Source organism: Lycorma delicatula, chromosome 4 (assembly GCF_047948215.1).
Source record: "Lycorma delicatula isolate Av1 chromosome 4, ASM4794821v1, whole genome shotgun sequence".
Lineage (NCBI taxonomy): Eukaryota > Metazoa > Arthropoda > Insecta > Hemiptera > Fulgoridae > Lycorma > Lycorma delicatula.
This window is the reverse complement of record NC_134458.1, coordinates 68563986-68580950: the sequence shown is the minus strand read 5'-3', so window position 1 is coordinate 68580950 and position 16965 is coordinate 68563986. Positions and strand designations below refer to the sequence as shown.

The 16965-nt window shown below is 34.0% G+C and overlaps 1 protein-coding gene across 2 annotated transcripts in view; it reads right to left on the bottom strand.

The window, feature by feature from the left end:
- The window catches only part of LOC142323508 (protein HGH1 homolog), a 32910-nt gene extending 19531 nt beyond the window's left edge, over positions 1-13379 (bottom strand). Inside the window, exons 1-4 of one of the 2 annotated variants that reach the window (XM_075363254.1) lie at positions 12790-13379; positions 5653-5843; positions 1450-1721; positions 65-174 (exon numbers count right to left, since the gene is read on the bottom strand). In XM_075363254.1, coding sequence (XP_075219369.1) covers positions 65-174; positions 1450-1721; positions 5653-5843; positions 12790-12880 — 664 coding nt within the window. In that variant the 5' untranslated portion in view covers positions 12881-13379. The remainder of the gene's footprint in view (positions 1-64; positions 175-1449; positions 1722-5652; positions 5844-12789) is intronic. The other variant, XM_075363253.1, reaches the window with a different exon arrangement.
- Between the last annotated feature and the right edge of the window lie 3586 nt (positions 13380-16965).

The following is a 16965-nucleotide window of genomic DNA, read 5'->3' as shown; positions in this document are numbered from 1 at the left end:
CAAATACAATATGTACTTTAAAAAACTACTAAATCAATAATAAAACTAATAAGAAAAAAATCACCTGAATTAAAGGAAAAGTTTCGCAGCATACCAACAATTCCACCTCTTCTTATCACAGACACTTTATACTCTGTAAAGGGAAGTAATCGGTCAGCAGATTCATATAAATACCTGCGAAAAATAAGTTCAGTAGAATTTTGGCAAAAACATTGGAATAATCGCATTAATAATATCAATTTTAATTATTATTTCAATGTCATTTTCAATAAAAAATAAATTTCAAACAAATTCATTCTACTCAATAAATAAAAGACTATTATCAATTATAGTAAATTTGTTCATCTTATCAATATGAATTAGAGCACATAATAGATAATAATTTTTTTCTTATGTTTTGTAAATTAATTTTCAACAAATATACACTTTTTTAATAGATATGAGTATTTATATAATCAAACATACCTAGAAAATGGCTTTTTATTTCTGAATTAAAAATTCAGATTTAACAGATTAGGCTTAACATTAATAAAGAACAGAGAGTACAATTTTAGGAGTAAATTATTTTAGTATACCTTTTCAGGAAATTTTGTAAAGATTATACATTGAATCAGTTGTTAAACCTAAGCCTAATTTTAAATTTACAAATACCTAAACTGCTTATTATTGGGAGGAAAAGGAATTTTCAGTTGAGTAAAAAACAATTTCAAATAAAAACTTAAACTTTTTTCTAAACAAATTAGCCATCATAAGTACTAATTTGTAATATAATGTACCATCTAGTATACAATACTGTCATTAATATGCATTATATATAGTTCAGTAAAAGTTACTAAATGTACTTAGTAATGTATGTACTAATGTACAATGGCCTATGAACTTCAGTACTGCACAAGATGAAGTTAAATTCAAATAATATTGATCTATGGACCTCAATGAATTCTACATTCTAACAATTTTAACAATGAATGTCACTATTTTCTTCTGAAGTTCTACAATTCTGTTATAGCAGGCTCCAATTGAAGACTCAGCAGATGAGCATAAAAAAATTGTTAACATCATAAAAACAATAAAAAAAATCAATGCATTAATCAAACAAAAATCTTGTGTCAAAACAACCAGAAAGATGTGTTTATCATCAGATCGTAAGACAAAGCCAATCAGTTAGTCATCCTTGTCAACAACTAATGAAAATAAACACATTTAAATACTTTTTTTATACTTTATTGTATACCTTTCAAAATCATCTATAATCCAGGTATATACTTAAAAAAATAATAGGAATTAAAAAACAGATCTCTCAAAATCATAAAAATAATGTATACACACTTATGCATATTTATTTTCATAGTGAAGCTAGAACAGATAAATTTTTATTTGCACAGTTTACAACGAACTGATTATTTTTTTCTAAATAACTATATTTATTTTTTTTTTAATTATACTTACTCTACAGCAGATGATGTCTGACTTATATTTGAAAAAAATGGACCCAAATAATCCAGATTACATCCTGTTTTGTTATACTTCAAATCACAAAATGCATCAATTAGTTTATTAATTGTAGCTTTACAATCAATTAAACTGTCAACAACATAATTAGCATGCAGATTACTCCTTGAGAGATTGCACAACAACATACAGCATGAATCAGCTATCACACATTCTTTATTTAAAATATTTTCTAAACAATGTGATATAACTTCAGATTTTCCTGACATCTATAAATTAATAAAACATAACACAGTTAAACTTTATTTACAAAAAAAATTATATATATTAGTGTAGTGTTTTAAACTACTATTACAGAAGTAAATTAATGTAAAAAATTAATGCTAATAATTTTTAGACAAATTCATATGAATATGTAATATCTATAACACTTTAGATAATACTCATACAAGAAAATAATAATAGTAATATAATACAAATTAATAGTATAATATGTAATAATAATAGTAATATAAAATTATAGAATTATAATAACGCTATAACACCTTTATTGAAACACCAGTATCTGAGACCGGGGAGAAATTTCATTTTCATATGGTAGCATCTCTGCATGATCTTGATCTCTACGTTGCTTAGTAGCTAACCCCGCACTACCCTTCTCCATAAAAAACCTGTTTTCACGTATTCTGAGGACAGTATTTGACAGTGGTGTATCGTTGTGTGAAACACTTCCCATCTGTATGAACGGATCTCTCAGTATACATTATACTTCATATTTATTAATTGTGTATTTATCAGTATAAACATTTTATTTCTGTAAACAGTGTGTAATTTGTAATATATTCTGTAAAAAAACATTTTGTAAATAGTGTGGACGTATATATTTAGTAAAAACTTCTATAAATAGTGTGGATAAATATGGACCATCCCAGTACCAGTAGGCAGGTTGCTTTCCATGTGTGCCATGTACATCGTGTACATCCTGTTCGATGTGCCATCGAACAGGAAGACTGATGGCCCTAAGCAGTTTTTTACAGACTTATCAGCATCATAAGTGTAAACACACACATTTTATACATGTGCTACATCAACACAGAAATTACAACAAGATCTCAGTTCATTAAAGAACTTGCCAGGGCACTTGTTGAACCCCATCTACGAAGGAGACTGGAAATACCAAATCTTCGAAGGGACACAAGGGATCTCGTAATGAAAATGCTTTATGAAGACCAGAAACAAGGACATCGCTCACAAACTAACAAGCATTGAAGCTGAATGGCCTGGCAGCACCCATGACAGCCGCATTTGGAGGTAAAGAAATATCAGTGTTAAATGGTGCCATTTGCCTTTTGGCAGATAGTAGCTATGGGATAACCCCTTGGCTGCTGACACCACTTAGTCCAACGGAGACTAGAAAACAAAGGATTTTTAACAAAATATACGCTAAAGACACGAGTGACCATAGAGAGAGTGTTCAGTCAAATAGTAAGGCAATTCCCCATATTAAGCAATCTAATAAGAGTGAAATTGGAAAATGTCCCTAAGATTGTTGTTGCTTGCGCTATGTTCCACAATGTAGGGAAAATCCTTCATGATGAATATAATCTAGATGAGGACGGCCACAAAAAGAACATGTGTATGAGGAGGATGATGAAATTCAAGTTCAAGAAGCGGATATAGAAATCACAGAACTGGAACTCCAGCAAAGAGGTCAAGCAGAGCGAAATGAAGTGATGGCTGTTTTGCAACAATGTTATAAAAAACTCCTTTAATTAATTTCATTTTTAATTTGTTATTTTCATTTTTTTGGTTAATTTTTCATTTATAATTTATTTTGCTGAAACCTAATAAGCAAAAAAATTAAATAAATAAACAATAAATAAAAAAAATATATCTAACTGACAGAGGTAAGAACAACAATCTGGTTAAGTTAGTCGATCAATTGTTGTTAATCCTCTTATGTATTACCAGCAGTTGAATCCACTAGTTTCTTAACTAGATGTTGATCTATAAAAGCCAGTAAACACTGGACTTCAGGGTGTTTGCTAACGCATGTCACTAGTGACTTACACAGAATTGCACAAGCACTTATTAATGTCACGTTAAATGTTAAGCACTATGTAAATATGAAGGCTAAAGTGTGTGTTACATAAGTATACACAATGCAGTTCTGTGTACCTCATCAAACGCTTGTCAGCAGACACCTTCATGTGTATAGGCCTGTTTTGGTATAAAATATTTTCTATTTAATTTTTTTTTTTTTTAATATTTTAAAAGAAAAGAAAGACAAGTTAGGACATAAGTTTTTCTTTATTTATTTCATTATTAACAAAAAACATCAAATTGTATTAAATTAAGGTAGCACCAAATAATCTGATAAAGAGAAATTACCCTCTTCTTCTTCGGCTTGGGAACCTTTCTGATTTAATTTAATTTTGTAAGTTTTGCAATTTTAAGTCTGCTTCTTTCTTTTGTGTTCTTATCAACTCCAATTGATCGATAAGAACAAGTCACTGCAAGTCAGTAGTTTATAAAGCTGCCGATTTGTCTGTCTCGAAGCTATTCCTTTTTCTTTTCTAAATTGCTTTTCCAGTTTCTGCAAGTTGGCTCGTACTTTCAGTCGATGTGCTTGTTGACTGTGACCATTGTTTATGTTCAATGCTTGATTCACGTCGTTTCTCTTTACTGACAATCCTAATACTAAGTGCGCCAGGTACTTTATTTATAGTTGGGTTATCGTATTTTTCCAGTAAGTCAATAAAATCTTTCTCCCACACTTTAAATATTAAAGTGTGGAAGTGTGTTTAAGATATTTGTCTGATCCAGGGTACCAAAACTGTGTCGCTGAAGATTTCGGAATTCACAGAACTACAGTCAATAAAATATTTAATGATAGTTTACAGAAAGTTACTTCCAAAGCTGCCGATTGGATTAATGTTTCCCCAAACCGCAGATGAAATTACAGAAGCTAGAGAAAAATGGAGTAAAAAGTTCAAAATGCCTAGTGTAATTGGGACAATCAGTTGCACTCAATTAGAAATAAAAAAACCTAACCCTTTTGGTGATTCTTATATCAATAGAAATGGTTATGCGAGCATTAACATACAGAACACATGCAATGTGAAGGAGAAAATAACAAGTATCAAAGTTGAGTGGCCCGGTAGCATTCACAGCAGCTGCATTTGGAGGCAGAGCAGTCTGTGTAAAAAAATACCCAAATTAAATGGTGCCATCTGTCTTTTGGCAGATAGTGGGTATAGTGCAGCTCCTTGGCTCCTAACACTATTCAATCGACCACAAACTGTAGGAGAAACAACATTTAACAAACAGAATACTAAATAAAGAGTGATACTGGGAAGAGTTTGGTCAAATGAAAATGTGATTTCCAATTTTTTTTTTTTTTATTTAGGAAGACATTAATTTAGGCAATGGTAGAAACCTGTATTATGAATAAATATCTGAGTTTTTTTTTATCATATAATTGCTCTCCAATTTTTATGTGTCTGCATGTTCAGTAAGGTTCAATTATGTCCCCAAGTGGCTTTTTGTATATGTGCAGAACATCTAAGTTATTATTAAATAAAAATTGCTAAAATAATATCAACTGACACCTTAGTGCAAAAACAGATGCAGCAGTGAATGAAGATTGCTCTAAAAGCATCATAACATAAGTTTTTAAAAAATTAGCTCAAAATAATTTTAGTTAATTTCATCATTAAAGTTAATTTTCTTGTAAAGTATTAAAATAGTTGTCTACCACACCTATTTCTGAATTGCAATAAATAAACATTTATTCATCAAAAACTAAAAACAAGTATTCAAAAATAAAAATAAACTAGTTACAAGAAAATTAACAACTATAAAAACACTAAATATTTTAAGACAATACAAACCAGTAAACACTAATCTTAAAGTTAACAACGTTTAAAGTTTTCTCAAAAATATAATCAAACATTTTCAGTAAAAGGGAACTTTAAACAATTTTTTTTCTGATTCAGAATCTCCAGACACCTAACTATGATAAAAAAAGTATTAAAGATTACACTGAATCTTGGCAAACTTTATGTGGGTAAGCAAATCAAAAATTCTATTAACAATGAAAATTCTTACAGACATTAAGAGAGTAATAGCATTACTGATCAAGATGAAATTCAGCCCCAATTCCCAATCTATGTTTTACTAAAGTACTACAATCTTTACCTTTTCTGTGCAAGTAGCATCATCTGCACAAAGTATTTTTTTTGCACCAGCTTCTTCAGCAGATAAATTAATAAGAGTAAGACAAGCCAGTTTTGAGATTTCCTTTTGGTGAACCATTAATGAAGTAAGAGTTTTAATTAGATCATCTTGATTTAGAAGTAAAGGTAAAGAATCATTAGAGCCTGTTAAACCTAAAAAAAAAAAAAAAGTAATAATGAATATTAAATAATGAAAAATTACTCAACAATTAACAGAAGAAAGGGTTCCGAAAGAAATAACATTGTAAGAGAATATGTAGTGTATTTCCAAAAACTGTATGATCTCTGCATCTTGAGAATATCATCTCCATTTCTTGTAAATTATATCACAATATTAAAATATATATTGTGTGTAATTAAACAGATGATTAGACAAAAATGGATGAAAACAATTTGTAAACAGTTTTAATAACTTAGATAGAATTCAAGAAGCCATACTGTACCAAAACAGTTTATATAAAATAAAAATTATGCACATGATCAGAGTAACTACCTCGAAACATAAATAGAAGATAATTTTTTTTTCCGGCCTAGGCACTGGATTGGTTGGAGGTAGGTGCATTGGCATTGTGCCACGGTTATATTGGTATTGTTTGTGATTCGATTTGGGGTTCCCACTGGTAGGGGTGGCTGCGCTGCCGGGGTATGGTATCCGTGCAACCGGGGGTGTGGCTTCCCTCTGCCAGTGGTAGTCCTGATCGTGACTTGGTAATGCTACACGAGACACCATGATCGGACCAGGTGGGGGTGCAGGATTTGTCCCCGGCTCCTGCGTGGACCGGAATGAGGTTGCGTTACCCTTGTTAGTTGACCTAAATTGGTTGACTTAATTGAGTGTAGGTCTGAGTTTCTATGTTGCATAAAACATAATTTTGATTGGTACGAGTGTAGCACTGATTTAACTTTAAACTCATTCGTTCTCTGAAGCATTCACAGTCACAAACGGTGTTGTTAAATCTTTACTAGACGCGGGGTTCACGCTTCCACGGTTTCGGTCAGTTAGTTTGGAATCATGTTAGGTTGGATGTGAAGATGTCCGTTTGATGCCTACGTGAAGGTAAAATTTGATCAGTATTTTTCTGATGCAAATCTCTGCCAAGGCATTTACATCGGTGGCTTCCCGACCGAGGCCTGGCTGATGACTGTGAGATGTAATCAGTTAGAGGGTCTAAAGACAACCTCCAGTAAAGTCCCTCAGGGCTTGCAATGGAGGTGGTGGTGTGGCGACCGGTAACGTCACAAGGTGGGTAAGACACCCACCTTGTGACGTTACCGGAAGGGGGAAGACCCCCCTTCAGAGTTGGGAGTCCTCAGCCCCTCAAATCTCTTTCCCACATTTACTGCCTTACAATTTCCCTAAAATCTGTTTTTCCATATCAATTTGATGGTATGTGAAAGAGCACATCTAACTGGTGATCTTCATCCCAAACACTACTGTAGCATATATATATATATATATATATATATACGGCTGTACCTTCCTTCAATTACCCCAATTTCCTTTATCTGAGAATTTCTCATACTGTTTTGTTTTATGTATTTAGGCTTACATATTGTAAGAAACGGCTAACAATACATGTAAGCAGTGTATTAAACTTGCATACTGAAATGGAGAAGCAGCATTTGAGGGTACCACAACATTAAACAAATAAGGTCATATTAACCAAACAGGAACTTAAACTTATGGACTTTCTAGGCTTATTGTACTCTGTGTCTGAAGGGGAACGAAAATTATACCTGTAATTTCCAAAGAAATTTTTTTCTTAATTCCTCTTACTTTTAATAAAATACAATGGCCTGCTCTTAAATAAAATATAAATGCAGTTTATGAATATTCCAATGGTAAAATAGTCCCCGATTGGATGACTAGGTGTGGGAAGTAATTGAAAGGAAACACCAAAAGAAGATACAATATATCACATTTTTCAAGTCAGAGGAGAGAATGTCCATTTAAAACATCATTTGATAAGCGAAATGGATAGGTCAAGAAGATATGTACTTGGAATTAGTGAGATGTGATGAAAAGATGAAAAAGATTTTTGGTCAGGAATTACAGGATTACTAAAAATAAATAATATAATGGAAATGCTGGATTAAGAATATTAACAAATAATAAGGTAATTTTGAATATGATGGCAGCAAATATTCAATAATAAATTGCATACAAAATATTTTGTAAACCTGCGGTATTGTGGTTAGTTTAGGTGTTGAATCTTCTTTCTTTTCTGTTTAACCTCCAGGAATAACCTTTCAGGTATTACTTCAGGGGTGAATGAGAATGATATGTATGAGTATAAATGAAGTCTAGTCTTGTAGTCTCAGTTTGACCATTCCTGAGAAGTGTGGCTAATTGAAACCCAACCACCAAAGAACACCGGTATCCACAATCTAGTATTCAAATCCATATAAACGTAACTGCCTTTACTAGGACTTGAACGCTCAAACTCTCGGCTTCAAAATCAGATAATTTGGGAAGATGCATTCCCCACTAGACCAACCCGGTGGGTTAGGTATTGAAACTTTTCTTTCTTTTCCTGCTTAGCCTCCGGTAACTACAGTTTAGATAATTCTTCAGAGGATGAATTAGGATGATATGTATGAGTGTAAATGAAGTGTAGTCTTGTACATTCTCAGTTCGACCATTCCTGAGATGTGTGGTTAATTGAAACCCAACCACCAAAGAACACCGGTATCCACGATCTAGTATTCAAATCCGTGTAAAAATATCTGGCTTTACTAGGACTTGAACGCTGTAACTCTCGACTTCCAAATCAGCTGATTTGGGAAGACGCGTTAACCACTAGACCAACCCGGTGGGTTTAAGAATTGAAACTGTCTTATCCTATCCTATCCACACGTAGAAGATACCAGAGTCGTCCCCTAATGGGGATTATCGCTGACGACGTGCACGCAGAGGGTCTGCGAATCTACAGGCACACCCGTAGTGAATACATTCATGCTATCAAGGAAGCCAGACTCAAATTTTGGCAAGACTCTACGCACAAGTTGCAATGCAGCCCCTTGCAGCTCACTAAGTCATGTTACCGGCCAAAGCTATTGCATATGCTGTCCAGTGTTCAATGCAGGTTTGGTGGTCGTGACCACATGTTAACATCTACGGCAACTTACCAGGAATTCCTGGATACTCTGTTTCCAGATGCTCTGAAGAGTGAAGCAGAAATCGGCATCAGGGCAGGTGAGACACCATTCCCTGGCATACTGGCTGTGGATCCCGTAGAAATAGACCGAATGGTTTCTCAAATGGCACCGGGGATTGACCAGCTTGACCCGAATATATTCTATCAACTGCTGTCATAAGAGAGCCACTTGGCAGGCTGTTCTCGGGGTGCCTTAGCCGGGAGTTGATTTCTGACTTGTTGGAAGGTGGCTTTGGTGAGAGTGCTCTTAAAATCAGGAAAGGACCCGAGTGAGGTCAGCAGTTATTGACCCATCAGCCTCTTACCAGAGATCAGTAAGTTGCTTGAAAGAGCTGGTTGTAGAACAGCTCTGGGAAAACATCAATATGAACCATTTTCTAAATCAAGGCCAATAAGGCTTCATGTTAGGGGTTGGCACCGAGGATTGCATCTTAAATGCTCTTGCCTAGGTGGAAAGCGGCGACTGTAAATATGTTTTGGCAATTTTTATTGACATAGAGGCAGCATTTCCTTCCTTGTTTTGGAGTTCTGTTCTCTATGAGTTGGAACATCGCAATGTTCCTGTAGCCCTGCAGGCCATGGTACATGACTATTTGTCTAACCATACGGCTGTGTTTAAGAATGCACACCTAGTTGTGGAAAAATCAGTTACCAGAGGAAGCTTGCAGGGTTCTGTTCTCGATCCCTTGCTCTGGAACCTGGTATTCGAAGGATTTCTGAGACTGATATTCCCAGAAGGGATCAATACCCAGGCTTTCGCCGATGACTGTCTCCTGTTAGTTCATGGTAATTCACGACCACAGCTAGAAGACCGGTTGCAGGCAGCTTTGTCAACCACAGAGGGCTGGATGGACATGCAAAATTTAAAAATTTCTGTGCCCATGATGAAGTGTATGCTTCTCAAGGGTGCAGACAAATTATCGTACAGTCGTAACCCGCATATTAAGTATAAAGGCTGTGTAATCAGCCGAGTTAGAGTTCATAAGTACCTAAGTGATTTGTTTGATGAGAAGTTGTTTAGCAACCACATTAGGCAAGTAGTGGCAGATGCCATCTCTGTGATGCACAAGCTTAGAAGGATTGCTCAAAAAGATTAGACTGTCAGGCTGTCATTTGTACGTGGCGTACCAAGGTGTCTTTAAAAGTATGACCTCTTATGCTGCGTCCGTTTGGGCGCATAGGATGAAAGAAATCGAACACTTATTCAAAATTTAAGGAAGCCCAGTGCAAAGCCTTAATTGTATGCACTGGTATTTTTAAAACAACTTCCTACGAGGCTACCGCTGTATTGGGAAAAGCTTTCCCAATTGATTTAGTGGTGAAAGTTTGGACTGCCATGTGGAAATTGCTGAGATAGGGAAGCGGTTTCGAGCCAGGCCTGTACCAGAGCGGAACAGTGATTGCAATGCACCGGTTCTAAATTTCAAACAGTTGCCCATCTCCTGCCAGCGAAGGAGGCTTTACAGCCTTGCGGTGGAAGCATGGCAGCAAGAATGGCATGCCACGACTAAGGGTAGGTCCTTGTATAGATTTATACAGGACTTGGGGAGATGGTGCGCCTCTAGTTTGCTTTTAAGGGCAACGGGAGCCCAAGTGCTCTCCAACTATGCGAATTTGAACCAATATTTATTTCGGTTCCACCTGGCAGCTGATGAGCTATGCATCTGCGGGGAGGTCCAATCGAACAACACATGCTGTTCGACTGCCCAGCTCTTGGGAGGGCCAGAACTCAGGCCACCCTGGAACTTAGAGGTCAAGGGGAAAATTGGCCACTCATATGCGGCAAGTCAGTGTGGCGTGAGCTGCATTGTCAGACCGTGTGGAAGTTTCTTGATTCCGTTACTTTGTTCAACCGGCCAGAAATGGCTGGCTATCAGTCAAATATAGCTCCAAGTGCTATAATACGGTGGACAGATACTTGCTGACATTCAGTGACCTAGGTGTGACAGCAAATTGCTGTCCTTGATGGAATAAATTTTAATTTATTGATAAGTCATATATTTTAGTATGTAGACACGATGCACCTACCCATTTTAATAATATATGACAAGTGAGAGGTAGGAAACACAAGCAAGCAGTGTAGGGCACCATGCTTATTTCGCTCACGCAGTTAAGTAAGCTCTAGCAGCTAATTAGGATATTGGTCGCTAAACTGTTTTGAGGCACAGTAGCCGTTTGTGTCACAGACATTCGGTCTTATGCTTTAGGGCAAGTGAATTGGGTGGGGGTGGGAGAAATGCCAGACAAACCAATTATCCTATCCATACCCCTTTGGTAGATGATGATTAAAAAACATGAGGAAATGAATGACAATCAAGAATTCATAATAACCTGAGCATAATAATAATGAGAAGTACTATTATAGAGAAGGAAAGAAAGAATGAGAAGACAGTTGGGGTTTGGGCTTTGTCAGAGAGTGAAAGGTAATTTTGAGTAATTACTTGATAACCTACAATTTTGCTCATACATTATAATACACAATAGTAGATATGCTTAGGATCAGGAAAACACAAGATCTAAATGTCAGAAAGTCAGGTTTGGACAGCAGGCGACCCATGCAAAATCAAAATCCATACCACATTATCAGTTATCTAGTCAATTAGCTATCAGTATTATGAGTTATCGAAACCTCTTCAAATTCTAATCCATTCTGGGGAGAGAGGTTAGGGTTAAGGTTAGAATTAGAATTAAGGTTAAACCTTTGAGGAGACAAGGATAAATTACCAAGGTATGGCAATACTTAACGTCACTACAAAGAATGACTACATTGTAGTCATGTGTACAACATTTAATCACCTTACAAAGAGTGCCATCAGTCATCTTCAACAGCTGACTCCAGGTCAGACTCGGACAACTATGAAGGTTAGTTTATGGTTTATTCCTCGATCCACAAAACTATAACAAAATCTCTAAACTATAACTCTAAATCTAACCTCCCTCCACAGAATGAATTTGTATCTGAAGAATCAATTAGCATCTGAACATGTCACCACAATTCACAAGACTAATTAACTGATAACCCGGCACTGACTTTGACCTTGCATGAGTCACCTGCTGTCCAAATCTGCTTTCCAACATTTAGATCGTGTGTTTGTTCCTAAGCATATATACTATGAAAAAATTGGAAGTGATCAAAAATTGCTCAGAATAACAAAGTGGAAGATGATAATGCAGCTTTCTCAATTCAACACAAAATATGAACTAGTAGTTATAAAAATATTATTATATTAAATATTTTTAAAAATCATAACAGAAAATAAACACACTTGGATAAGGACAGAAGAAAAATGAAATTAGTAACAGGCATGAGATTCAAAATCAAATAACGGATTAAGCATATCCAAGAGCAAAAAGTATATAGATCATACTTACATAAATGTTAAATTTAAAGAAAATAAGAAAGAAAACTGAAAACAAACAGAGGGGGAAAACTTATATTAAAAGATGATAATTATAATTTAATGGGAAAGTTTTAGCAAACGATACAAACAGATTTGGAAGTTTTATGTAAAGGCAGATGCTATTGAAAATTAATGGGAGAATTTTTAAAAAAATGGAATTACTTAGGCAGAATAATAGAATTCAAAAAGAAATAAGGCAGATGGTAGGAAATCTGTGACAACAAATGATATGCCATAGTAGCTGAACATAAGATGTATAAAAGTAGAAAAAATATTAGAGAAAAATGTATTGTAAATAATAATTTAATGTAAAAAATAAAATAGGTGATTTTGTAGTTTTACACATCAGCGCATATTCCAGTGAAAAGCCAATAGAATTAACATAATTGTGATGTATTGTGTGTATACAATTATCTGAACTAAAACAAAATTAATTGGCAATTGCAATGTTCAAACTTTACATACGTAGCAGAGAACATAAAAATAAATCTATCTAATGGTTTAAATCCAAAAATTGAGTAAAGATTTATAAATACTAACCTAAAACCTGCTGAATACACGTGTAACGAATTTCACTATTACCGTCCTTCAGAAGTACGACAATTTCTTTTAAAAGAAGTTCATAATCCATGATAAATAGACTGAAGACCAATATCTACATTAGAAATAATTTTACTAGTAGACTTTAACAAAATAATAAGAAACTAAAAAAAATTATCAACATAACCTGTGCGGTACCAACGACTAACCGACCATTTATACGCAATACTGTACGTCATTGGCGAATGGTTTATAAAGACATTTTTAGGTTATTAAAACAGACTTAATTACTCAGACTTCTCCAACACCAAATAAATAATGTTTCAGAGAATCAGTATTGTTTTTATAGTCAAATCAGACGTTTAGTAGATGAAATATTAATTTAGAAATCATTTCTTCCTTTAGCCTATTTTCAAATACCAAAATTTACACAGCAATTTTTTTTCAAAATGAACAATCTTTTGTACGTATGATATGTTGTGGGTAAAGTTTTATATATTTTCATTTCATTTGCTGATTTAAATTCTAATCATTTATTTACTTCCAAAGTTGACATTTATTTTCCCAGAGGCATTTCTTATAGATCCCCAGTTATTGTAAAAATTTCATGATTCACGTGATCTCACTGAGACAAGGTGCTATGGGGGGGCTACCTTTTGGCGGACGTCCATTTTTAAACTATTTGGGAGAGTTCTGGAACAGAGTTGGATATATTAGAATACTTCTTTGAGAGCATACAATAGGCCCCATGGATGAAGTGTATTGGGGGTTGGTCCACTTTCCTTTTGGAATTTAATAACTAAATGCATTAAGAGTAATGTCTTTACTTAAGACTTAAAATACATCTTATTAGAATTAATGTTTTATTCATTCAATAATTCCAAAGAGGAATTAATAAGATCTTCAAAACATTGATTTATTTTTATTTTCACAGTTGCTACCATATAATAATGTACATTTATCTTCATTTATTTGTACATTTTGTGATTTTTGGTGCTCTATTTTGAACACTTTCTCAGTTTTTCTATATTACAGGCATAATACTGAAATAATTTCTTTTTGTTCTGCATGGAATAACATACCTACCATTCCTGGTATGATCAAAATAATATAAAATTATGTTCTGGTCTGAATTAAGTATTTATTTATTTACTATATTTTAAGAGATCATTACAGCCCAGTCTCTGCAGTTCAGTAGAAGCTCACTAACAACTTGACTGTTGTTCAATGGTGTCCTTTCTTTTTCCTGTTTAGCCTCCGGTAACTACCGTTTAGATAATACTTCAGAGGATGATATGTACGAGTGTAAATGAAGTGTAGTCTTGTACATTCTCAGTCTTGACCAATCCTCAGATGTGTGGTTAATTGAAACCCAACCACCAAAGAACACCGGTATCCACGATCTAGCATTCAAGTCCATGTAAAAATAACTGGCTTTACTAGGACTTCAACGCTGGAACTCTCAGCTTCCAAATCAGCTGATTTGGGAAGACGCGTTCACCACTAGACCAACCCGGTGGGTTTGTTCAATGGTGTCCAAGGAAATCACTTACAACTATTTCTTTAAATTAAGGTTAGCCTCAGAACAGATACTAAAATTTCATTCAAACTACCTTCAATTGTAGAATCATCCATTATTTTTACCATTCACAAACACATGCACAATTTTATACACTGCTCATTACAAGTAACCTATTGGTGAAAAATAGAAAAAATTGGCCTTAAGTTGTGAGATATCAGAGAACTCAACATTGTGCCTCAAGTAACATTTTTACTAGACATTTTGTCACACCAAAAGGAACATTCTGTACAATCTTCCTAATCATCAGAATTACAGTTACCATTTAAGAACCACTTGACATCATATATTGCCATCAACTTGGCAACATTATACATAAACTACAGCAATACTAAAAAGAAACTAAAATTTGAACTGGTTAAAAATTAACCAATTATAAAGTTCAAACAGACTTCTTTATCAGCAGGAGTATGTTTCTTCTATCAAAATTCAAATCTATTAGCAACAAAATCTTTTGGACAAATGACAAAACTAAGAAGCAATTTTAACAAATGCTACAAACACACAAATTCTCATATATTCACAACTAAGATAGAGTAATGATTAACCAAATTTCCATTATATCTTTACAAGAAAGAAGGGATTTCACACCATAAATAAACGTCACTGCCAATACAACTGCTCAACAGATAGAGCTATAACTTAGTGGTCAAACAGAAGTTAACCATGATGGACTCATTATCCCCATACAAATACTCAATGTAAGCAGACATGAATTATACTAGCATAAATGTAACTACAAAAAATTGTCTGATTCTGAAGATGAATGTCCATCTTTCTTATGTTCTGAGACAGATCCACATTATTTTCCTGAAAATACTGCATAACTCAAGTCACGTTATCTTATGTGTATTTTAAAACTTGATTAATACATTTAATAATTCTGGTTTACTAATTCTTGTACTAATCTTCAAAGTAAATGTTGAAAAAGATCTCCACTAACAACTAAACACTTGTGTGCACGGTTTAACAAGTGCAAGTATACATGTGTCAATTCTGCTGGGGTAATACTGCTAATGCACGTCCTGATATTCTCCTTTACTTCATTGATTGTGTGTGCTGTTTTAATACACCCTTTTAACATTCCCCATATAAAAAGTCAGGAAGGGAGTGAAGGGAAGAACGACCACATAACTCACAGGAGGGAAGTTCTGACATAGGAATGTACAACCCCTTCCTTTGTTCCAATTTTCCATGCCAATGTCCTGTGCACGAACTTATGATGCTAATGTTCTATTCAATATTCCATATTCTGGCTACTTTTCCATGGCCCACTCTGTGTAAATTTATATTCTTTTATTCACTCTTCAAAATCTTACAAAGTTCAACATCCACGAGCTTTTGTAGCAGCAAACTTTTAATCTATTAACTGAGCAATTTATTTCTGCTGAAATAAAGGAAATGTCTCAACATGTCAAAAATAGTTTTTATTTTTTCTATTACATACATTTCTATACAAATGTTTTTTTTTATAATTGTCTGGCAGACCATCCATTGAAATAGTCTGAAAAGTGACTGCACTCTTAAATGTCAAATGACCTCACACTAAAAAAAGGGTAAAGTTGTAAATAACTCTGATAAAAAAAAAGTCACTGTGTATTAGTTTTACTTGGCTCAACATGATATTACTTGTAAATATTCATGTAAAAGTGATACAGTTTTTTAATATTCTAATTGATGAATATGTAAAAGTTATGGTGAAATGACAGAACTCAGCCATTAGAAACAAAGAATTAAAGAAAGTAAAATTCTTTAACCTTTATATTTAATCCTCAGAAAGCCTTTTATCAGTGTCCTTTCCTCTGGCTTGGTTGTTTTATTAAATACCTAGTTTATTGAAATCATCAAATTCATTACCATTTCCGTGTATAAGTCTATAGGAATCGGTTACTCTAATTCCCATAAACGCTAAAATAAATTTATCCTACTGTATGCTAAAATAAAAATTGCAATTTCATTACAAATTTTTATACAATTTGCTATATATTTGACCGGGATGATCAAAAAGAAAAATTATTGAAAACCATTAACTTTTGAAATGTCAAACAAAATCAATTTCATATTACACAATGAAAATACAAAAAAGTGAATTGCTCTGATCGCATAATGTTGTACATTGGTCAAATAAGATACAACTTCAGTTACATCCATGTCAATCTGTTATATTTAGATTTAGTCAACTAACTGATTTAGAAATTGCTAAAGAAATTTTATACTAACAAGAAACATTTTACTCTAAATTCCAGAGATGTTCTACTAGTACTTAGTTAAACGTCAAGATTTGGTAAATTTAATTTGCTTGGTTGAATAGTACCAGAATATATGAATAAACAGTAGTAATATTTTTTTACTTATTTTGATGGCCTCCACATCACCCCTTATATTACAATCATCCCTCTCTCAGATTGGAGTACAATGTGATCTTTCCCATTAAATCCATAAGTACACAGCCTCATATACTTTCTCTTTCTTTTTCCTGTTTAGCCTACGGTAACTACCGTTAAGATAATTCTTCAGTGGATGATATGTATAAGTGTAGTCTTGTACATTCTCAGTTCGACCATTCCTGAGATGTGTGGTTAATTGAAACCCAACCA